This window comes from Corvus cornix, chromosome 2 (genome assembly GCF_000738735.6).
Source record: "Corvus cornix cornix isolate S_Up_H32 chromosome 2, ASM73873v5, whole genome shotgun sequence".
In the NCBI taxonomy this organism is placed as follows: Eukaryota; Metazoa; Chordata; class Aves; order Passeriformes; family Corvidae; genus Corvus; species Corvus cornix.
Window position 1 is genome coordinate 78,090,283 of NC_046333.1, and position 25,772 is coordinate 78,116,054.

General features: G+C 39.1%; 1 protein-coding gene across 1 annotated transcript in view; it reads right to left on the reverse strand.

The window, feature by feature from the left end:
- Positions 1-2,343: 2,343 nt before the first annotated feature.
- The window catches only part of BASP1 (brain abundant membrane attached signal protein 1), a 51,642-nt gene continuing 28,213 nt past the window's right edge, over positions 2,344-25,772 (reverse strand). Inside the window, exon 2 of the mRNA XM_039549823.1 lies at positions 2,344-3,958. Within this exon, the coding sequence (XP_039405757.1) occupies positions 3,218-3,949 (732 nt within the window). The 5' untranslated portion in view covers positions 3,950-3,958 and the 3' untranslated portion in view covers positions 2,344-3,217. The remainder of the gene's footprint in view (positions 3,959-25,772) is intronic.

Consider the following 25,772-nt stretch of genomic DNA (forward strand, 5'->3'; position numbering starts at 1 on the left):
AGAAAGAAAGAGTACCTTGGAGATGAGACACTGGACTGCAGAAAAGCAGCCCTCTAGGCACTCACCTCTTCTCATGGCACTTCAGGCAAGCAACATGCATCACATTCGTATTAACCATACATGCTTAGTTCATGAGCTCTTTGAACAGAGATTATTTCTTTCCCTGAGTATGTAGGTATAGAAGAGCAGCATTTTGGAGCAGTGGCCTTGGCCAGAATGCCTTTTAGCCAGCAGTTATACACTAAGAATTTTAGCAACTATGAAAAAACTATTGTGCAGGCCTCTCTATTAACAAAAATATTTAAAACTTCATATGGCAACTTTCCTTTTTTATTTTTTGAGAATACTGGACACTTTTAAGTGTACTGATCTTTGGCTGTGCTGCCTCTCAGTTTCCCAAACAAAAGTGCATATTTCTTTGACCATGTTATTGATTTCCAGCCTTGTGAGGCACAACATTTCTTGGCAGCATTGACACTGTTGGGACGAAACTGCCATCAGCAAGCAGGTTGTGAGAACCTCAGCATGTGTGTTAAGAGTTTGTTGTCCACAGCTGCAGAGGCTGCTGGGTTTAGATACAGCTGTGGAACACAGGGGTATTTTTAATTACCTCAAAGAATTAAAGAAAGACTGCATTCAGCATCTTAGCAACTTTGAGTATGCCAAATTAAAAATGCTCAGGGGAAAAAAAAAAGGCATGTTTTGATTGTCAAACTACTTTGGTAATAAAGATTAGATGCTACTTTGAACATTATATTGAAAGTGAATCGGTGTGATATTGTTAGTAGGCAAATTTTCATACCATCCCAGTAAACAACTTACATACCTATTTTCCATTGGCAGCAACTTCCAGCCCAAAGGAGAACACAGATTTAGTCCCATCAGCTTCAGGGTGATTCAGTGCCACATCACCACAAAGTACCACAGGATTCCTGCACTCCTCCTTTCTATCCCGGACTCATCTCATGCGAATTCATGCTGTGGTTGTGGACAGAGGTTCTCCCTTTCCAGGACACATCTATACTGGGAAACCAGGGCAGAGGGCTGTTACAGGTGTGCAGGAAAGCTGCAAACTTGGCTGTGCAAGGATGCTGTAAATTGTGACACCTAGAGATGCAAAAAGCTTGGTAAATTACTGCAAAAGTGTTATCTGCCTAACCCTGCACAGTGCTTCGGCTGTGTAATATAGAAAATCCTGCCTTGTTTTTAAGCCAGAGTGTTTAGCTGAGTTTTCTCTGTGCAAAAAATCCTCTTCGTTTTAACGTGTTATGCATGAAATTGACTCCATCACATTAAGGATGCAAAATCTTGATGGTGGTGCGAGATGCCTGGAGGTGAATGACCTGATCTAAACCCAACAGAATTACCCCTGCCTGTTCCAGTCAGCTTCTCCCGGGTGCACTCTGCATAAGAGTATTGCCAGCATGGTATAGGAAGCTTCTATTTCTGAAAAAAAATAGAATTAGTATTATGCAAGTCTGTAGAGTGAATCATCCTCACTGCATGGAGAGAAAGTATGTGAAATAATTTATACCATTTTAAAACACCATTTTCCTTATTTACTAAATACAAGCCTGTCATCCTTTTGGTATGTGTACCAGCTGTGTTTCTATTTACCACTGCCCACTTCTATCAGAACTTCTGCTCTGCCTAAAAGTTTACTAATGGGCAGGCTAAATATGCTGCTTTAACCAGTTTTGTGAATCCTGGTCTCTGCACTGAAATCATTGTCCATATCCAGCAATGACACCACTCAGCAGAAACTGCAATTACTCAGCAGTTCTGTTGAATAAAAATGAGGTAAATAGGCAAAAGTAGTGAAAAATGTTAATGCTGGGCTAAACCCTGCTCAGCTACACAAGGTTATCCATATTTGAAATACACAGGACCAGCCTTTTGTGGCAGCTGTGGTTCATCTCCTACACAATAGTAATGGGGAAAAGAACAAAGTGTATCAGCACTAGAAATATTTTAATAAGACTAGGATTAAATTTAATTGCCTCATTTTAAAAGATCAGTTTATCAAATCTACTGCTTAAGTCCCAGTTAAAACCCAGTCAGCATGCCTGTGGCTCTTTAAAATAGCAAGAGAGCATTTTTTTTTCACATGTTAAGACAGGAAAAGCCATTTCTACTTTGCCTGGGATAAAACATATAGGAGATGCGTTGCTCGTTGGCCGCTTCTTCCAACCTCACCTGGGAACACTTGTGGCTGTTGGATAGTGACTATTTATAGGAAAGTAAACAGCCCTAGACATTATACTTCTTCCCTAAGTGTAAGAACCTCCTTTGCCTAGTTCTCAAGTGGTATAAGTAAAGATTTAATCAGTCTTTACACTTATATATTTTTTAAATTATTTAACTTTTATTACTGTTGCACCATTTATACAATTACATATAATTTCAATGCATCCATTGTACATTTTGTTTTTTCATTTGTTTTCCAATGAGTGTGTGTTGGTGTCTGTGACACAGAATGGAAGAGAAACTGGAACTGCAATGAACGCAGACTTTTTCATTTCCACTGACCAATAAACAGAACTACAGGTGCACCCAACCACGGACATGCATTAACTCGTCATGAGAAATCTAGGTAGGCTAAGTAGGATGAGAATGCTTTTTACTCCCAAAAAATATTTGGAGAGGAAGAATTGGAGGATTGGCATTGAGAAATATGTGGACAGCTAAGTGGGTTTTGTCTGAAAGTTGGCATTCATCCACTGAATAAAAAAAATATCAAAATAAGAAAGGCTGTAAATAAAAAAAAAAAACACAGAAAATACTGCTTTCATAAAGATCTGATTGCCTTGGCACAAACCTAGTGGGCAGAATCAAACGCATCACTCCCAAACCCCATTACAGAACAAAAAGAAGATTTTGATACACTGGTGGAGTGCATTTACAGCAGTTCAGATACAAAATATGTGCTGTACTTTCAGACATCCATTTATTTAATTTTTTTTTAATCCAGGACTTGTGTCAAGTTGGCAGAAAGTATATTAGATATTTCCCCACAAAAATACTATTTGGATTCTCCCCCCTCCCTCCCTCCCAACTTGATGGGACATCCTTTTCGTTTTTTCTCCTTTTTTTTTTTTCTCCTTCTTTTCTGGGCAATACATATTTGCTATTTCAGATCTGAAACGAGTTAGTATAGCTGAAAAAATAAAAAAAAGACACAGGTTGTTTAAGTGGTTGTTTCAACAGGCTGTCCAATTTAATCTTGCACTGCTATGGTTTGATCCGAATTAGTCGCTGGAACTTCAGAAGGTTTCGCTTCCTCTGGAGGGGCTGCAGGGTCCGAGGCCTTAGCAGTCGAACTAGGTGTTGCTGTTGCCGCGGGCTCCTTGGAAGAAGGCGCAGCCTCGTTGCTGCTAGGTTTTGAGTCTGAAGCTGGGGCCACTTCACTTTTAGTTTCTTGGGCTGCAGGCGTTGCGGGAGCCTCAGTCTTTTTGGCTTCCCCTTCCTCTTTGCTCTTGTCATCTGCTTTACTGGGAGCTGTGGCTTCTGAAGGCTGGGAAGCTTTTGCATCGGTGCTAGGCTCAGAGGGTTTGGGTGCTTCGCTACTGGCAGCGGGAGCAGAGGCAGCAGTTGGCTCCTCTTGCTTGGCTGCCTGTTCGGTATTCTTCTGTGGCTCTACTTTTGCATCAACAACAGCCTCCGACTTCTCAGGTTCTGTTTTCTGGGTTTCTTCCTGGGTCACTGTTTTCTCCTTCTCCCCTTCTTTTTCTTCCGTCTTATTGGCAGCGACCTGAGTATCCTTTTCTCCCTTCTCCTCCTTGTTGTTCTCCTTCACTTCTGCAGTCTCTGTGGTTTTCTGGGCATCCTCAGCCTCCTTTGGAGTCTCCTCTTCCTCAGTTGCTGCTCCTTCAGCCTTCTTGTCTTTGTCTTTAGCTTTTTCATCATTGACACTGTATCCCTTCTTCTTCTTGCTCAGTTTGCCTCCCATGTTGGAGTTCTGTAACAGAAAAGAGAAAGAGTTGATTACCCAAAGCCCAGCATTCATCACTGAGAGAATCAAATTCAGGTCAACTGAAGTGCAAAGGAAAAATTTATTCTAGCTCCTGAAAAGGAGACCACATGAGGTTTGATAAGATGTTCTTAGCCGAATTACCAATTCTGCAGAGCACCACCGCCACTGAGCTTACATCCTGCTCAGCCCTGCAGACTTTCAGTCAGCAAACCCCCTTCTGCCACATCCCTTATGAGCAGTCCTCTGAGCAGCGCTTACACTGGTTATAGTTCAGCAGGGAGGAAGGGGACGGAGTAGCAAGAAGTAGCAAGATGATGGAGCACTTACATACAACCACAATCTATTGTGGCCTGAGAAAGAGTGGAAGAAGAAAAAAAACACAGGTTTGGGAATATTCTGGTTTGGGAATGAACTGAATTTGACTGCCAATCTTGGCATCCACCACTGGTTAACACAAAGTCCACTATCACTTTAGCAAAGGCTCTGAACCACCTTGTCACTAAGGTCTGGAGAAACCAAAGGAAGCCTTGAGTCAGTGAGAAGGCTAATGCAGAAGACTGCGTCTACTCCCCACATCTCACTGCCTGTTACCCCACAGCCAGTTTCACTTGTATATACAGCCTTTGGAGAGGGCTGATGGTACCCAGAGGCCAGGAGCATGTGCTTTTCTCACCCAGAGGGATGTGGGCACCCACGTCCAGCTGCCCCAGAGGCAGGAACAGCTCCCATGCACAGAGTCCCACCCAGCTTTGCAGCTTCCACAGGGACTGCCCACCCAAAGCCTGACAGGAACTCATCAGGATGGGAAACACGGACCCTGAAGCACAGCAAGACTGTGACCACTCCATAAGACAAAAGAAACAAATACAGGTACTTCTGACCACAAGCTTACATGTGCATGTGACATGATACAACAAAAAATGGGAGAAGAAGGGGGCATATTTGTGGCCTCTGCTCCTGGTTTCCAAACATGACAAGCAATCAGGTACACTGTTCAGTTATTTAAAAGAAGCTGAGCACATTTGTAACCATATCAGTATTTACATAGCCTTTATGTGGGAGTCTTAACTAAGACTATACAAAATCTTTCACAGTACTTCAAAGCAACTTTGTCTACAGTAACAGGAGATACAGACATATTGGGTCATTAATGAAAACAAAACCCTCTATGAATGGAGAAAAAAATTACAATTCTAGTATAAAAGCAAATATTTAATTCATGCTTAATGAAAGGTTAACAAAAAATATTTCTGTGTTTCCTACTATTTGAAAATAGAAGAAGGTGACTTTTTTCAAAGTACTGTCAAACAAATGTTTAATGTAAGGACTTCTCCAAGGGAGATGAATCATTCTAATTTTCTGTTTTGCACAGGTAGATTTAATTTTAGGTTGTATATTTTTCACACACTTGCTAAAGCTGTGAATACAAATCAGTAAAAATTCATAGGATTGTTCATAGCAGGCTGAATATAAGGTAATATTACATACAACTGAAAACTAGCTGCCTCTCAGTAGATTTTCTGCTATCACAGATACAAGCCCCAGGCAGAGCCCAACAACCAGATATCCACACATCTTAGGCAAAAATGAGATATTATGGTCAGCAGAGATCTTTCTGACTTCAGCTTTCAAAAAGAGTAATTTGCAGCAATTTCAAAAACAGTAATTTGCAAATACTGTTGAAATGTTATCACACAGCCCTGTAAAATGGTAATGTGATGTTAGTGAAACACTGCTTTGTTGTCTGAAATTTTACAGGAACAGCAATAAAAGGATTAACTTCCACAGAGTCACAGCTGAGCAATCTAATCTCTACCTTCATGACAGAGTTATCAGGTTTTTAGGTATTTAGGGCAGGCTATGGACATTAGTTTGTTATCTGACAAATGTATAGTCTTCCTGATTACTCCATAAATATTTCCCTGATTACTGTTTATGTACAGCTACAACCAAATACTTTGAAAGGGCTTTTGCAAGTCAGCAGGATTGGAGATTTATATTGAAGCCTTGTGCATATTCCAGTTTGTAATCCCTAATTAAGCCTTTATTTCCCAGCAAAGCATAAAGTACTGTGAGCCTAATTTCCTTTGTTGCATATTCTGTATTTTTCAAGATTTTGCTATTTCAAGGATAGTAGTAACTCACTACAATTTATATTTCCTTCCACAACAATCTTTTGACCTCAGATATAGTTGGATACAGAATGTCTATGCCAAAGGACCTTTAAAAAGTAGAGAAGCATGCATATGATAAATGTGCTCCCAAACGAAGAAAAGAAACATGCTCTGTCTTTGCTTGGAGGTACACTGTGAAATCTCTGTGTCTCAGTTTGCATCACAGCCAGCTGGCTCAAGATATGGGAGCAGAAGATGGGGAAGAGGTTGGAGACTATCATTATGGTCTATTAGCAAATATTTACATTTACAAAGGGACTGCCATCTTCCAGCAGAGTTTCAACTACTTTATAACAGAATAAATTCACTCTTTGTGACACTGAATCTCATATCTCCCTGGTAAAAAGCTGCCTAAATCATTGCAATAGCAGCTGTGCCAGGCTATGATGCAAAAGCAGAGCAATCATCAGGGTCATTGCCCAGGTAAGAATGGTACCATGTCCCTTTCCCCCATATCTGATTTACAAACATTCCTCCTCTCCCCAGACTTCTGGTAACACATCTGGGCTCCTCTGTCACCTTTTCCAAGAACAGCCCCATATGCTCCACGGCTTCAAACAGATGCTGGTCTCGTTCCTGTCCCAGCCTGAAGCACACTTCTGAACCATTCAGTGCAGAGTCCCAGGGTGGGGCAGGCACAAAGCAGGCCTTAAAAAGTATTTTAAAATTACAACCAGCTATACCCGTGAGAAGACCAACATGTGGACCACTACACCTAAACATCGTTGTGACTGTGCTGGATATTGCTGCAAGGTTAATCCTGCCTGGTACTAAACGAAAGTAGGCGTCAGTGAAATGTCTCCCAAGTGAAGCAAAGTGCAAAAAAGTCATTGAGATGTGAATTCATACAGTGTTAAATCCACTCTGTGTTACTGCCTACATGTTAACACTTGAAAGGGTACTGACCTCTTTCCCACCCCCCACCAAAGGACTAAATTATGAAGAAAAAAAAAGGGGATGCACTCTCTGTCCCAGGGAGACTGGGGGTCCTGGATTCATTGCTCAGCCTCTTCCACTACCCTGCCTCTTCCTAACCCCATAATCATTGCATTCATGTTGTGAATGACAGACCCAGAACCAAAATTTGCCTACAACTATTAACCATTTTTTACGGGCTAAGCCCCAGTATATCTTCAGTTATTTGAACTTCCATTGACAGGTACAGGTTTTGAACTAGCTTCAGCAGCTGCCAAGTGAGCATAATGCTCTTTGTAGCAAGCATATCCCAAAGGAAGATCCTCAATAATTTTGCTGCTGAGCACCATTCCTATAAAATGTCACAGCATTTGATGGCTGTGCCTTCTTACTGTTGGAGAGAAAAGGGTCTAGAGATGGACAGTCCAGAAGCCAATTTTATATAAGAAGATGAAATATATCAGTAATTTTCAGGGAACTTCGGTGAACAAGCTTGCAGACCAATACTTCAGAAGAGCAAAGTAAAATATAACACTTGGGAGCTACAGTATACTTTATCTGCTTCCCAGGCCTCTCAGTATTCTTTGTATTGCTCTTCTTACAGAAAAAGAAACAGATCCAGAGGTCGCTGTGACTGACTGTAGAAGAGCTACTCCTTGTAACAAGAGCAAGGATTTCTTCAGTTTCTAGAGGCAGTTATATGCTTTGCTCATCCTGAAGTTTCCATTCTCCTGCAGGAAGCAGGAACAGAACAAGAGAGCTTGCATAGTTATCTTTCTTACTGTATAGTAGAAATAACCTCCAGAGTGGATTATTTGGATTAAAAAATATCATATGTTCGGGTCACTCGGAGAATGTTAAGCATTTTGAAATTTGCATATTTGTGATAATCAGGACTCAAAGATTCAAGGTCCATAAGACCATAATGCAAGATGAAGGAGAACTCACAGAACACTTCAAATTTTCGATCTGAAGACTCATAGACATGAGTGCCTGGAACATGGGCAGCATTTATCTGTACAGTTTGTAAAAATAATTATTATTTGGATGTTCTATACTTCAAATTGTACTTCTATATTGAAAAAGTTCCTAGAATTAGCCTCTTACTATCTCTTTTGTCAGTAAAGATTTGTCTGCCTAATTAGTTTTCTTATGTGCTTGTAAACTTCTAAACATTTATTTTAGCATAGGCTTTCACATGCCATTACAGAGTCTGACTATTTCAAGAATGGACTTGCTATCACCCTCCCTCCCAGTACTGCGAGCAGGGCAACAGGAAAGGACAAACACACAGCTAGCACCCTTATGTTACCTCAGCCTGATTGCCAAAGCTAAACTCCCAAAGCTCCTGTTCGACTGCATGCAAAGCAGTCCATCTCCAGAAAAACCAGTTCAGGAAGACAATAGGTACCTTCTGGAATTCCACTGCCTCCAGCGCAGGGTAGGCACGTGTGGTGGGTCAGGCCAAAATAGCCCTTGCACAAGCCTGTTCCCAGGCATGAGTTATCTCACACTGCCTGCAGACAACTGCTGTAAAATGTACATCCCTTGCAAGGCAGGGTTTCAACACTCCAAATCAAATGAAATACCAATCTCAGAAACTGCCCCACCCCCTAGGTGCTGAAAAGAAATAGAAAGATCTTTAAGAAACCATTTCATCTCTATGCCTCATTGATTCACCCTACACCTTCACTAAAAATAAATTTTTAAAAAACGCAAAAATTTTTTATTAAGGGACACATATGGGAACTGAAAGAAACAAGGGGTATGCAAACACAGTTTTTGAAAGATTTTCTGAAATTTTTCTGAAAGAAAAACACCCAAAACTTACTACTTCTCAAAATATGCAGTAGAATTTCATGCTCTCCATTACACCTACACATACACACATGCACGCACTCAGAGACATTCCTATCCTCACCAGGCCAGGTCAATCAGTTTTCCAGCTTAATGTTAGAAAATGTCTGTTAGCATACCCTTAGATAGAATTAGACTTCCTAGCATTGCCTTTTAGCAGTAAAGCCATGTTTTTCTGTTCTTTCTCCATTATCTTCATATATCTTCCTTTTCGTCTGATTTTACTTGCAATTAACAGAACAGAAATGCTAGGTCTTGTTCAAGTTCAAGCCTCTTCAAACCTCAGTATCAGTGACCTTTTCTTTTCTTTTCTTTTCTTTTCTTTTCTTTTCTTTTCTTTTCTTTTCTTTTCTTTTCTTTTCTTTTCCTTTTTTCTTTTCTTTTCTTTTCCTTTTCTTTCTTTTTTCTTTTCTTTTCTTTTCTTTTCTTTTTTCTTTTCTTTTCTTTTCTTTTCTTTTTCTTTTCTTTTCTTTTTCTTTTTTCTTTTCTTTCTTTTCTTTTCTTTTCTTTTCTTTTCTTTTTCTTTCTTTTCTTTCTTTTCTTTTTTCTTTTCTTTTCTTTTCTTTCTTTTCTTTTCTTTTCTTTTCTTTTCTTTTCTTTTTTCTTTTCTTTTTTCTTTTCTTTCTTTTCTTTTCTTTTTCTTTTCTTTTCTTTTCTTTTCTTTTCTTTTCTTTTCTTTTCTTTTCTTTTCTTTTCTTTTTTCTTTTCTCTCTTCTCTCTTCTCCTTCCCTTCCCTTCCCTTCCCTTCCCTTCCCTTCCCTTCCCTTCCCTTCCCTTCCCCTTCCCTTCCCTTCCCTTCCCTTCCCCTCTTTCTCCTAAATCTTTTACCCTTAGCAGTTCCCTTCCCTTCCCTACCCCATCCTCTTGTTCTGCACTTCAGAGCAGTGATGGGAACCAGCTCTTCTACAGTCAGGCAGGCTGGCATGAGGGAGGCAGGAGGAAACACACCCTTGGTCACCTCTCCCTTCTGAGGAAATGCTGGGCTGTCACAAAGCTGTGCCAGGAGAGGCCCAGCACATTGTGGAAATCTGCACCTGCAGGGCAGTGAGCGTCACCTGCACACCTGCACAGACCCCAGAGCAGCAAGGTGCTCGGACATGAGCTGCACACAACAAAATATGACCTGGCTGTTCCTTAGCACTATACAATTTTGTGTGTTTAGTGCTGTGAGACACACAATAACAAACTGGGAACATCTCAGCTTGGCACCTGTACTGTTTTCTTCAGGGACCACTGAGAATCTTGAATCTCTCCCTCACCATGTGCACAGTCCTGTAGCTACTGCACCTCCTTTCCTTCTTCCAAAGCCTTGTGAATCTCAATATTTAGAAAAAGGGTATAGAGTAAAAGAACAGTGAATGCTTGAAACACAGAAATTGTCCTCACTTGATTTCCTAACCTTGATCTTTAAAAGGAGCCAATTCCAAATTTGGGACCTACCTGTTTTCTTTTAAAACCCAGACAGTAAAGGAATTCTAGGAAGTAATATTGCCAAGTTTAGGTGTTTAATTCTCAGCCAGATTTCAGTTCTACTTTTCTCTGGTGAGAAGTGGAATACATTTAATACAAATTTCTTTTTTTAAAAAAAGGAGAACTTCAATTTTTATATTATGCTTAAATTTCTCAGGGACATGTACACCACACAAAAATGGGAAGCATGATTTTTAATATAAGCCATTTGTTATTAATATATCTAAATTATTATTGTTGATATTAGACTTCAAATATGAGAGTTATATTAATTTAAGCACACAGCAGGCTGATATAAAATTATCTCTGTCTAAGACCTTATCCATGAAAAACTGCTTCATTTGAGAAGCATAACTTCTAGTAATACAGCAAGTTATCAGAAAAGTTAACAATCACCTGGCAATCTTTTTGAGAGCAAATTAAAAAGTTGTACCTGAGATATTGCTAAGATTTATGTGAAATACTTGAGCTCAGAGGTGTGTATTAATTAATCAATTAGGAACCAAATTTTCGAAGAACAGATGAAGGGCAGTGGTCAGCAGTTTAATAACAGGTAAAGGTTTTGCCAGAATTATCAATTCATAGAGCATCAACCTGAAACCGCAAGTTCTTCACACATATAATCCATTTTTGCACCCTGTATGTAAAAAAGGTAGCTAGCTAGGCAGAATTCCTGAATAAAAGTAAAATTTGTCCATTATTTGATCAAAGAGTGATGAAGATTTTATGGGTTACATTGAAAGCTGCTGTTGGAGACTCTGGACTTGCATCCTTCTGACTTGGAGGACTCTACAGATGAAGAACCTGGATGCATAACAGTGACTGAAGATCCACTACTCAGCCTGACTGTGGGCAGAGACCTGCACTGCCTTTGCTGTAGGAGGGTCTGCAGAAACAGGTACATGACAGCACTGCCTTATGCAGTCTGTGCGTGTGTCACTTCATGTGAAATCCACTTGAATGAAGCACTGACCCGTGTGCTGCAGAGTCACTTTGTAGAAGCATGTTCCAGATGTAATACACCTCATTCCTACAACACACAAGTAGCCTCTCCGGCTACAGAGCCATCTTGCAGAAAACATAAGCTGAACACAGGCCATTATTGCCTTCCTGAGTCAATGAGCAGCACGGAAGAAATCCTCTGCCATGTGCGAATTCCCTACTCACCCCAAGCAGGGCTGTGCTTTGTAGGCAGAGATAACATCTTTTATTAGACCACCTAATAGGGATGGAGATAACAGCACCCCTATTCTCCTTAGACAATTGCCTACAGCTAACACATTTTTCTGTTAGCTTTCTTCATTATTTTCTTACTGCTGGTTTCAAATCAGAACTGTAGTGTTTTGCCACATGTGGGGTTTTTTCACCAATCTAACACAGTGCTACTTTGCCCAGCAGTGCAGATACATCTGCGAGCATGTTCAGTTTCATCCCTGGCAGGAAATTCAAAGCTGTTTTGCATTGTGTATAACAAAAACAAGTCACATTAAAAACTGAGCAAAACAGAAGCAGTATAAAATATATTATTTTTACAGTGCAGTGTATGTATTGCTCGGCTTTGCATTCAGTTCATCTGATGCTCTGATTGCTTAAATGAAAAATGCTGCCATCAATTTCTACTTATTTGCCTCATCTGCTCCATTCTGTTTACCAGTCTTCCTACAGACTCAAGATGCAGCTCACATTCAAAGCATTTCTCCTATATTCAGATTAACTGTATATGTTCTTTTTGTGGAATAATAAAAGCAGCTTGCCGACATGCTCGTGCAGGCACACACATGCAGCCAAAAGTCAGCCTGCCCCAGAGTGAGATCTTAATCACACCATTGTTAGGCACATGGCTGGAAGAGGAAACTGCTGTAAACACCTGCTTTGCAGAGACTAACCTTACAAGAGCACCTTTTGTAGAAAAAGCTTTCAGGCTTCAAATAACCTGAAAGACTAAGCCAAAACATATAAGCATATGCCTTCTCCTTCTTGTTTCTAAATTGCCACATCATTTTGGGGTTTGTGCATGTCTCCTCAACAACCAGTTTAATAACTATTTCATACTAGCCAGAGTTTTCTAACCTGTATCCTAGAATTAAGTTCCTATGTAGGAAATGATGCAAATTTCAGAGGTGGTTATTACCCACATCTTTGAGGCTGTTTAGGTCCCAGGACATGCACCACTGAGGGAGAGGCGAGATTCCACACATATTATTCCAATTATGGCCAGCCACTTTTTGCCTCCCTCAAATACTTAAGACACCACCACCATGTCTAATTACAAAAACACACAAGGTGATAAAAGCCTAAATAATGGGATTATTTCCTTTCAAATCGTATTTTGCTTGAATTCTGTCTCTCCAGTGCAATCCCTGCCATGGATCTTAACACCACAAATACGTTCATGGCTTGTAAACCCATGAGCGGTTCCTCCTTTGGGTGCCTCCAAAGGCTACATTAAAAATGTAACAGTCAGAAGCTAGCAAGCAATGAAAACATTCTCCTCCTCCACACTACAGTCCTGCGGAAGAGGAGAGGTGGGAAGACCTCATTCCTGGAGGGACTGCACACTGGAAAAGGGAATCAAGCTTAACACTTATAGCCTGTATTTCTCCAGCCTCCTCCTGAACAAAGAACAAACAGTACAGAGAACATGAAGATAGCTGAAACTCATGCTTTCTATACTAAAAAAAGAAATTATCATATGGTCCTCATTTACATGTTTTCTTCAATATTAAAAGTTCTCAGCTGCTGTTTGTATAAATAGTAAACTTACCTGTCATTTCTTATAATAGGCATGGAGAGCCACATTCACATTTGGAATGAGGCATTTGGGTATTTAACTAGGGAACTGTCACTGGAGACAGTTATTTATGGGGATATATATTCACTTTTTAATTGTCTAACATTCTACATTCAAAACCACCTCTATTACTTTAATGCCCATTTAAATGGTCAAACTAGTTTTAATCAAACTTGAAAGAGTCCTTAGAATATAAATTACAGTATGCTATAAGAAACAGATGCATTAGCTTTGAAATCTAGGAACTACCAGTTTTGCTTTGAAAATGGATTCTCCAAATCATTGCTAAATTCTTCCTCATTTTTGTTTTCCATCTCATGGTGTTGCTTGCTGAAAACAGCAATGGCTCTAAAAGAGCATTTATATTCTGGCTTACATTCTTACATTCTTACATTCTGGCTGTAAGAAAGCATCCTATACCTAGGAACAGAACTTTTAACACACAGCTCAGACCTAGGATAGGTCATGGCAATCTTTAGACTATGTAATTTCCTTCTTCTGTTTGCATGACACCCTCACCAAAAGGAATGAAACCCCATCTACAATTATAAACCAAATCCAGTTCTCAGTTTCGTTTTTCATTTTTAAGTACAAGGCACATGGACTGCAACACACCACTTCTGACTGCAGCACATGACTCCACAATTGCACCACTGAAAGGAGGAAAACAGGGAACCAAGACCAGTCACCATCGACTTAACGCAGCACTTGATGCTGCTGTGCATATCATGGTGCTCATGAGAGCACTGCAAGCTGTTCCTTCCAAAATACACAGTATTTAATTTACCCAGAAAAAAAAAAAAAAAAAAAAAAAAAAAAGCGCAATTTAAATGAAGTATTTGTTGTTTTCTCCTTTCTTCCATAAAATAACTAAGTATTTTAAGATATAGTATCTAGTTGAAAAATTCTCTATCTACTTCTACATGTTTTAGTTCTATATTAAGCTGCAGGAATAGCTTTCCTCTGTTTTTCCTTAAAAGGAAATGACTGCATATCTACTTGATGCTCCTGGATGTACCACATTTTTGGGTTTAGACATTAGAAGAGGTTGGCTGATTTTGAAAGAACACTGGCAGCTCTTTTCTCCCAAAGAACATGCATCTACTTCAGTCACTGGTGATGTGCCCACCCTCCCGACAGCCTCAGCCCTGAACACAGCAACAACATTCCTCACAAGTTAAGGCATATGCAAGAGTCACAGGATAAAGCCAATTTCATCCTGCAGCTAATACACAATTGCTAATGACAGTTAAATTAGTAATTGAAACATTATTCCAAAAATACCTGTACGTCTAACATGGCATTAGAAAGCTGAGCATGCTTACGTCCTTAGGATAGTGTTACACATCATGCCTCTGGTGGAATTTAACCTCCTGCAAGCAACCTGCACAAAGCCTACTCACCACCTCAGCAGCAGTTAGAGGGTATTTTACACCAGCTCCCTGAAGAGCTGGTGCATTTCTCCTTGGAGTAACAACTTCTGACTTTCAGTCCTGTGTACAAATTTTCATTTTAAACAAAAAATGTTGTACTGAAGTCAAAGTATTCAAGTCATGACTTGTGTAACATCAAAACTACCTATAATTAAACCTGTGAGACTTTGGGCTGAATTACAAGTATTTCTCATGTTGCTAAGAAAAAATTCTTCCTCGTGATCACAGTATCAGTGTCAGCAGCTTATCAGCTCTCAGCTTCTCACGGCTCTGTTGTAATAATGTCTTCTAATAAAAACGTGCTCAAAAGAAATCAGGGAAATGGAAGACTGAATGCTCAACACCTTGGAAAACTTTCTATGTTTGTGTGCCTGAGCACTTATTTTTGCCATATACGTCTTCTACCAGACTGCAGCTTGGTCTATTATATTAAGTTTTTCACTTCGGTCTTTCTCACTTCCTGGTTCTCACACTAGCACAATATGTGCGTGTTTTTTTTTTTTTTTTTTTAAACCAGCATACATTAAGACAAAAGAAAATCTCATATTCCAGACTTTCTTTTTTGATCTTATTTAGAATGCATGTCTAATACTGCATTTTGACTTTTTTCCTTTCCGCCCTCCTTTTTTAAACAAAACATTACATTGAAACTGGTTTACCAGTTTCGCCTTAGTCACTACTGGGGAAAAAAATAACATGGAATAGGTGTTCAAAAATCACTGAAAGAAAAGAGCATTAACCAGCTAATTTTTATTTGTATCCTATCTCTCTCCATTGTTTCCATCACTACTCATTTGCACCCCTCTAATGGCTGTTCAAAATACCAAGACACCTTAGGCAATCTTTTGTTAAGACTTGCAGTATTCTCCAAAGCTTGAGAAATGAGAGCTGTATTTCTTGATGCAGCTGGAGAACCATAGGTCAATGAAGCCTTTTACACTCCTTCGGTGCCACATGATGGTAATAAGGTAACATGTATTCTGAGGGCGCCAGAGGGTTGAAAGAACCACAGATTGCGTTTTGATTTCGGTAGTGCAAGACAACAGTAGGAACTGCAGAACAAAACCAACATCTGTTAGAGAGTTTCATCTCCTGATCCAACAGGATAATGGTCAGCTTTAAAAAATTTTTGTTTGAAAACATAAAGTGTTTCTGATCATCCCAAAGTAAGAGCCATGCCAGGCAGTAAGATGTACCATGCCACGTTTTAAGCCATTAGATGTCAACTTGGATTCAAAACTGCCAGGCCTAGGGTGATTGCCTAAATTTCTTTCTGAAATCTTCACTGACTGTACTTTCTCTTTTCTTTTTGCCTGTTTTCATTTGGGTTATATTGGGATGTCTGATCAGCTCTGCTAGAGGAAAGGTTACGTAAGACTGGAGGCTAACAAGTCCATTTGGCAAGATATGAAGTGAGCAGCTAGTGCAATCCATGAATTGCACTATGAGATTTATGTTCAAACCAGGAAAGGCAGACATCCAATTTAATAATTACTCAGCCAGAATCATTCCAAGCTAGCAGCTACCCAAAAAGGAGAAGAACAAACATTGCAGCAGCAATGAAAGCTAGAAATCAGGAAAGATGATCAGATGCATACCTCCTCAATAAAATAGCTTGGTTTACTTTTCCATTTAAGTATCAGTAGGAAATCCATCCATAAGAGCTATGAAATTTAAACTCACTAAATGAAAGCAAAAATAACTTTGCAGAGATGGCTGTGGAAATGGATGTAGTCCCTTTTCCACCCCTCACCTGAGCACTAACTTGCATTTTATGTCAATGAATTTAGTTAATACCTAATATGGCCACAATTCAATTTTAGCAGTTCAGAACCCTTACCAACTGTCTTTGATGATATAGCTCTTAGACAGACTTCCATCAAGGCTGAATGTATGCCAATTTGCAGTTTTGGTCACCTCATACCATATAACAGAAAAAAGCCTACTTTCCAATGCCCATGTGCTATTTATAGAGAACTCTTACAGTCATTCCTTCATTTTAAGAAGCTTTCAGCCCAGGGCTATGTGAAAAATTATTTATTCTAACCAAAGAAGGTAAGCAGACATCAATATAAAGTATAACTGAGCTATTTCAGGATTTATATGAGAGAAGTCTATCAAAGCAATGGAGACTTAAGAAATATGGAAAATTGGTTTTCATTTTTCAAGACAGAGCTATAAATAAAAAGAAAAATACCACTAGAAAGGTTCTGCTAGCTCTTTCAGCACTAATATATTTTAGTAATAGTCCATGTTTCAAACCAGCACTGGGGTTCCATTTCGCTGTCCCCCATACTAGCACATAAATGGAACCCATCTGTGCCCCAGGAAGCCCATGTTGTAGGAGTAAGAGGATATAAATGCATTTTAATTCTATTAACAGAACACAGCTGCTACAACTCCCAACAGTGACTGGCTTTTCCAGAGGCTTTTTTTGTCATCAGTTCTCCTGGCTGGTGAGGTAGCAATGGTCAGACTGGCCAACACTTCAATTTGGGTTTTTTTCCCTTTCTCCTCTAGCAGGTGAGCTGGTGGGACAGGGCCCCTGTGTTCCCCTGTGAGATGTCATCAAGAAATGCGAACTGAGTGTCTCTGCCCTGCTACCTCATCTCTGGCTCGCAGAGTTTGGCAATACATTTGCTTGGGCGCTGGGGAGAGGGAGCTGCACTTCATAAACTTTAAGATGTTGGCTGTCAGGAGCCAGGAGGCATTTAGCTGTGCAGAAATCATGTTCACAGTTCTGCTCACTGCAGTTTTCTGGGTAATCCCCCCCATACGCACAAGCTGAGCACTAAATTCACACATCCCAAACAAGGAGGTTGGGTTGAAATATGATTCAAGTGCATAAAAGTCTCATACCCATATTTGGAAATATTACCTTCAAAGGTCTCATGCTATCTCAGAAAATGCTAAGTGAGCCAGTTTCAAGAAATACATCACAAGAAACACCTAACTATTTCAAGAATATTTGCAACCCCAAATATTAATTTAAGTCTCCTATGTACCACAACCTCTTACTTTCTGTATTTGTTTTATTTTTAATCACAGGTAACTGGTAAGCAATATCACAGGTAAGCTTATTCTATGATTTACACATAAACCAGAATAAAGTCTTTTTTTCTAGAAATGGCCAATTTCCCTGTCCACTCTCAGCTCAGCAGTTCTTTACTATAAGTGGACAAATCTTCTATTTATTATTTATTAGCTTTTGCAACATAGTGATTAAAAAAAAAATTTCAAATTCTGTTCTGTGTGAAAATATGAGTCTAAAAAGTGGGATTCTTTTATGTTGTTTGCCAATGACTGCAAACTTTGCTCATGTCACACACTTCTCACAGAATCTGACACAAGCCACTTTATTCCAAAACAGGAGTCAGATACAGAAGGAATTATCCTCCTTACTCAGGACAACTTAGATAACTAATACAAAACTACAACCACACCATCACATTTTCCCTAAAATCACAACATGTTCATTTGGAGTAGGAGGGATGTGATTCTCAAAGCGCAACAGCCATCGTAGAGCAGTGAGACAATATTATTTAGTTTAAGCCTCTGGGACCTGTCATAGTACAAAAGTGTACCACGGTAAAAATGACAGATGAGATCTTTCCTTTCAAAGCAGACAAAAATCACTGCACTAAAACTGCAGCACATCACAAAATCATGAGACTACCTCTCTCTATTTTTAGGGATCCACAGCAGCCTAGGGTCGGAGAAGGCAAGAGCCCAAAACCTACTGAATCTTTTCCAGTTGCTGTTGTGTGGAAGGCCGTCTAATTTGCAGACCAACTTCCTCATTTGCAAAATGGGATAATATCACTTTTCATCCTCAGAAAAGTTCTGCCTGATGCCAACAGGTCCTATAAAGGCTTGGAGATATCACTCCTTGTTTTAAAAGCAAGCACATCCCATATGACTCCTTCACCCCAGTTCTCTGTTAGAGAAGGCTGTATTTCTGCACATTGGCACAGTACTGAATTGCTCTCTCTGAAGTTTCCCACTGCACACCACACATGAGAACAGCACAACAAGCAAGTCACTCATGGTGATTTTTCAGTACTGTGTCAATACTGCAACAGGCAGTTGTAAAGCATCTCTGAACAATTTCAGGTATTGCTAAAAATCCCTCTGGAACCAAGCTCCTTCACATTTATGTCTCTAGGCTGAGAACATCTGTACATGGACATTTTGATTTATAGTTCCAAATATGCACATTTCACTCAGTTTTGGTTGACTTGCTGAGAAGGATTTTTTCTCAAGCTAAGAAAGCTCAGGTGTATCCAGCTGGATGAAGATGAAGCTACTGCTTGGCAGCCATCTTAGCATTTTATTGAAGAGAGATGTAAGAAAACAATGTCATTTTTTCTTAAACAGAAAACTTTGAATGCTTAAAAAACAAACAACTTTTTAACCTGCTTTTGTCAGATTTCTGGGTGTTGGACACATTCTGGTCACTGCTCTATTTACTCTATGTTTTTCAATTAGAGGCATGTCTCTGTTAAAATGACATCCCTTTTAGGAGTGATTATTCAAATTTGAACAGACACAAGAGGAAGTTCTAAACTGGTTCACTAACTTTCCAAGACCTTTTTAAAGATTACACAAGTTTGAAAATACTGAGTTATATTTGTCACATTCTGCAGAAGCTTCCTTTCCTACCTACAGAGCTAAGCTGTAGCGATTACATTATTACAGTCATAGAAAGTAATGAAAATTGGAAGTGTCTTCTTTAAAGTGTGATTAAGCATCAAGTAGACATAGCAACACAGCACTGCTGGAGATGATATTCAACAGAGCAGGATATGAAAGGATCATCTGAAAGAAATGGCAGGAATTAGGGATTTGAAGGGTGACCAATTTAGGTACATTCCCCTCAATCACGGCATTTTCGAACTGTCTACTCAAACTAGTTTCTATTCTGGAATTTCAGAAGTCTTGGTAAGTAAATCAAGATCAGCAGTACAAATTTGACCAGGTCAGTGTCAGGGGAATGAAGAACAACACCACAGCTCTCAGCTCTCAGTACCTGCACTGAGGGACAAACAGCTACAAAGGACTGCAGGCCAGGCTCAGAGTCACAGACCGAATTTGTGAACTGCTAACTTTGTACATTTTTGTTTCATTGGGTGTTTTTCATTATGAGTAGATTATGTAGAGGGACATGGTTTAGTGCTGAACTTTGCAGTGATGGGTTAAGGGTTGGACTCAATGATCTCAGAGGTGTGTTCCAGTCTAAATGTTTCTATGATTCCATATTTCTGCAGGTTATGTCAGAACATTTACATTACATAAACACAAGGCTTTTGAAAACATACTTTCCATGTAAAAAGTTCAAAAGTTACAGAGGAAGAAAGAAAAGGTTTAGGAGGCTTTTTTTCCTTTAAAACTAAAAGAAAACTACTTTCATTATCATATTTGTCAGAGACCAGACAGGAAAAAATTTATGTATGCCAAAAAACATTAGAGATTCTAGCCTGAGAAAGAAGAGAGATTAAAGTAAATAAATAATATGGGATCATAACCATATGACACTCAGCTTCAAATTTACTCAGTTTCTATGAACTCTTGTATTTGTAAGTTGCCAGCTCATAATTTATCATAAACTCAAAGCATTTGGATTTTTTTAAAAGCATCTGCTCTAGTACTGATTACAAAAACAATCTAGATTTCATTTCTAATCTTTGATTAGGCAAAAAAGTCTCAAAAGAGTCCTAAACTAGAAGGCAATTTTTGTCTCATGATTTCTCACGTCATTCATTTTAAATGTTTATGCCTGGGAATACTGCATGCTTGCAAGGAGACAAAGGTAAGTGAAACATTCATTTTAAAATGGATGTCAACTTATTTCAATCTTTCATACCTGTTAGGCTGGAATTCATATAAGTTCAAGAAACACAAGAGTCCTTCAAATTTATTTTTAAATTTGTGTGTGTTCTTAGCATGCTTTGTTCTGACAAGTTAACCCTACATATTCAGAAGCCAAGATATGCAGCACCATTTGAAATAAACCTAATAAAGGACTGTATAACAAGGCCACAGAAAAGACAGAAGAATTCTGGATGGAAAGTAGAGAACTGGGTCTCTGGCGACTAGTATGTCAGGAGTACAGAGATGGCAGTCTGTCAAAGCACAGTTAGGGAAAGGAAGTATCTCTGACATTTCTTCCATTTCAAACCTACACGTAAAATCCAAAATTGTCCTAAAATTTAAATTAACTTTATAAAGTTGTGAACAATTTTGTCATCTACAAGCTAGATACAGTGAATGAGTGTAAGACAATCACTGTAAGACAATCTGTATGCCATTAACTCTCCAGCTACTGAGTGTTCTGACATAAGTTCCTTTGCTCGTTTGCACATAACTGACGTTTTTATTTTTGATGCTCTTGAGTGCTTTTCCAGCTGGAGCACTATAAAAATCATTGGATTTTATTTATATTATTTATAGAATTCAATTAATCCACAAATGAAAACATGGGAATTTTAACTGGCTTCCTATTAGACCATTTCAACTGTTTTGCCTGGATATTTTTGACCATCTTTTTTTGTAACTCATTCCTATTTTTAGAAACTGGAAAATAACTATTTGCTATCAGACAAGATTAAAAGAGGAGTTCTAAAACTTGTTCAGAGTAATGTGGTAATTCCGATATAAATCAGCATACAATTTCTCTATTGCTGAAGAGATGGGGGTTTCCTCACTTCTTTTTAAGTTTCAGATTTTATTTTCATGAGTTACATTTTCAAAATCCAGTTGAGTGCTCTTGAGAGTTTTTCCTTATGATCTTTTAGATAGATAATAGTGCAAAGCAAGAATTCAGTCTTTACAAAATACCATCATCATTAAGAATAATTTTACAATTTGACTCAATGCCAAAATAATGCTTAGAAATGCCAAACAAAAGTAATCTGCAAGGACTGTAATTCAGTACTCAAATGGGTATTAAAAATTAAGTTTTATATCTAGGAAAGTGGAATTTAGCTGGGATCTTTGATCACATCTCCAGCATTTACCAGTACAATTCTCTTTCAGTAAAAAAAACAGTAAGAGACAGAAAGACTCCAGCACCGTTTGCTTGTTCTATGAACGAAGTTAGAAGCTGGAGCAAAGAATACTGAACCAGAGGCTCTGAAGCCAGTTGGCTTTGTTGAACCTCACATTCAACATTTTTTTTCAAAAATCAAGTGTTTTATATGCATCCCAACTGTATGACATCTACAGTTACTCAAATGCAATGCTCAGTTGCCAGAAATAGGCTCATACTAGCAAGCAGCAGCTGGAAAACATTAGTCTCAATGGTAAATCTGGGTGGATATCAGTATCTGCGAGCTAATAACCAGAGAAAAGAAATATTGCAGCTATACACGACCACCTGCCTATACAGATTGAAAGCAATTAACTCTCTTCTCAGCTGATCATCACCCTCCTCAGATCACTGTAAGGACTTTCAGACAGTGTTTAATGTTTGCAAGCTACAACACCATTTCTCCACTGCAAATTGCTGTGATTTTCAGCCTCCCCTTGACTAGCACCTCAGCACAATGCTGAGGAGCAGAATGCACCACACGGCCTATGAAGGTTTGTCACATGGGATTAAACATGTGGAACAAAAGACTTAATGCTCAGCTGCAAAAACATTCAACAATTAATTAAATATTTAACTGCAGAAGGATGAAATTAAAAGACTGAGTTTCCATTAGCCCTGTGTAACTCTACCTTGGACTTATGTCTAAGAAAATATAAAGCCCTGTTGTCCCTCATGTGACATGATCAAGCACTTTACAGCTCTGTTAATAAGTAGACAGGAGAAGAGAGCAACAGGAGAACAACTTTGTGCACATACCCATTCTTTGTGTTAAAAAAAGAGAGACATTAGAGCATGATTGCAATTAAATTTGCCAGGAAACAAAGTCTAGAGTTTGTGAAGAGGGAATAAGATCTGAGAAAAGAGTGTTCTTTCCCCTTCCCTTGGTACTGGAAAAGTACAGGGGAAAAAAAAAAAGAAAGAAAAAAAGAGTAAATGTTACCCCTCTTCATTCCCATTCAGATGTGGGGACTTCATTGAGCTCATCAGTCTGCACTTATTTTGAATCCATGGTTACCCATAGAAAATGGGAATGCATCACTGAAATGTTTATTTTCCCTTTAACACCTCACATGGAAATCTTGCAGCTCTCAAAGGGTCCATGCTCCACTGCTGGTCTTGCTATGGTTTGAGAGACCACCAGCACTCCAGAGCACGGTGCAGATTTACAGGCACCTACGGGATAAATAAACAATCACAACCTGAAACAATGGTATCTACGTGAAGACACTTCCATAGAATTATTGTATTAACACCTCCAAGCCATACTTTTGTTCTTGGAGCATGATATTGCTGGGAGGTTTCTGTAGCACTAAGGAGACAGATTTCTTTCAGATGTTAGCATAAATTTGATCCTATATATTCATGGAGGTTACTATTCCTGTCCACCGAAATCCTCCTAAAGTTTCAACTCTACTTTAAATGCAAAAAGAAAATTAAATATACACTACCCTACCACATTTCTGCCCCTGAGGAGACACAGGGCTTTGTAACTCATCTGTATTTGGTATCATGGGGTCACACTGCATAGGAGACCTAGATGTGTGAACAACCTATACTTGGCTAACGCATTCCACAGAAATGGGATATAACAATTGTTAAATAGTTCTTTCATTCCAGGCTATGTTTTAACTCTTTTCTATGGCAGTGTTTTAGATCTCAAAATTATTAAGGCATTAGGGCACTAATCTGGACATTACAAGCATAGTTGCAAAGAAAAGCTCCTATGTAGAATCTGCAAGTTAAAGGTACAGGGGAAAGTTAAACCCCAGATTTAAACTAAGACTACTAGCCAGAACATAAGGTACTGAAGCATGAGTTATTATTGTAATTCAGAAAAGTTACTCAATGCTATTGTCCATGCTGAGCATGGTCTAATAGGAAATGTTAGCCAGTAGCAAACAATGTCAGGAAAAGGTTACTAAACTGGTCCTTATGCTTTTCTGATCATTCAAATGTTGTGTAAGAATTTGACAAATGGCAGACATCCCTGCAGCCCCCAGGATTAACAGTCATTTTAGGATGCCACTGATTATTTTTGAGGTCACTCTGTGTAAATGTTAAAGAGTGAAATTGCTTTTACATCCAACAGAGTTTGCAAAAGAAGGAGAAAGGACAAAAGGATGACCCTTTCCCCTCAGAACATTTCTGAAGAAAGGATGTCTTTTATCTGCTTTTAAGTGGATATTGGAAAATGGCAGGTCACCTCCCTCTCACTGTCTTTTCTCTGATTTTTTACCATGTTCCTCACTGCAGAAATATCCATCAAATTATTCTAGCGTGCAAGATAGTGTGGGCCATCACACAGAGAAGGCAAGACGTCTTCTGTTCTAACCAAAAACCCAAATCAATTTGTATACAGGGTCACTATGGTTTGTATCAGTCTCTATTACAATGACAGAAGACCTCAGCTCCAAGCTGTCCTATGCATGTTCAGCACAGGATGTGCCCCATTTTCCTTTTCCTGGTGCCGTTTAGCATCATCTTCTTGCTTCCTCTGCACTGGCATGTAACAAAAGACCCCATGAAAGAAGCTGGAATTGCCAGAAATAAAACATACACTTTTACTCTGAGAGGGAGGGGAGGAGAAGAAAAAAAGAGAGAATAGAAAGCTGGACAAAAGGATATATAAGAAACCTATCCTTCTCATGTTCAAAAAGAGCAAGAATGCTAACACAAGATGAGCCTTCATCTGCTTTTCCATGGGGTCTTTGCAAACAAAAAGTACTCCCCACCCATAACTGGAAGGTAGATACACTAGCTGTTGTACACTGGTGTAAAATGATGTCCTGGACTAGGTAAGAAAGGTACAGCATTAGCAAAACACCAAAACAAAAAAGCAAACCAGCAAAAAATGAAAGCTCTCTCAAACCAGTAGTAGCAACTCCAGCAATGGATCTCAGCATCTGTTTGAACACAAGGCTGGCTTGCCCAAGTGCTTGGTGTCACTGGAGGAGTGGCACAGTTTGAATGCACAAGGCTAGGCCCAGCAAGGCATCAAGTGAAATCTAACAGCAAAGTGTACAGAGAAAAGTGCTCTATGTAACCCATTCTTGGTAAAGAGCTGTGCAGTGCACTTGGGTTGAGATGTAGGACTGACCCAGGAACATAAGCAAACTACCTTTTCCACAGAATTCAGCAGAAAAGGGGCATAAAACTGTTAAATGGATTCACAAAATCCTCACTTCCAATTTGATCCAGAGCGGATAGAAAATAGTAGGGTTACTTAGCAACATAATTCTTTGTATTTTTATTTTAAGAGAGCTGAAATTAGAGGCAATAATCTACATCTCTAAAAGTACTTTTAAATTTTTTTACATTGCTATAGTTGTATAAAATTCATTTATATGCTGGAAGTGATTTCTGTGCATGTCCTCTGTGACAAGCAGGTATAATAAACAACTGTCTTCTGTTCTTCACCATCACCTTATGCTGCATGTCACATTTTGGTCTGTACAGTACCTTTCGTAAATTACCCTCCCCTGTTACTTACAATGCCCCTTCACTTTTATAAAACACCGCTGTCAAGAACTTTGGTAACAAAAAAATTCTGAAACTCTCTCACTCTCAAGCATCTTCCTGTCTATTACACTGCTTACAATGTCAGAGGGGTATTCTGTGGAAAAACAGTTCCACAGGACTTAAGAGTATAGCTGCCGCTATCTATTGACACAGGACACTTTCAAATGAGAATGTAGTAAGAGACAGAGTTCAAGAATTGTGCACCCAGTCCAGCTGGAGAACATACAAACATCTTACAACTGTCTCATTAAATGAGTTCAGGGAAAGGGCATTGCTAAAAATGAAGAACAAATGTCTTGATTTACAGATCTACAGAGCACTTGCTGCAGTGCATTAAACAGCAAAAGAAGTTGTTTTTAATTCAGCCTCTTTCTCTGGGAAGCACATAATGACACTGCTAAGGAAGAGCCCAGGAACAACAATGTACAGTGTAAGCCATTCATGCTACATGTACTTAAAGCCCATACCAGCAGAAGGTGATGATGGCAGAATGGTTATGTACAAAATATTGATGCAGTTGCTAAAATCAAGACCTTCAGTGCTTGCCCTC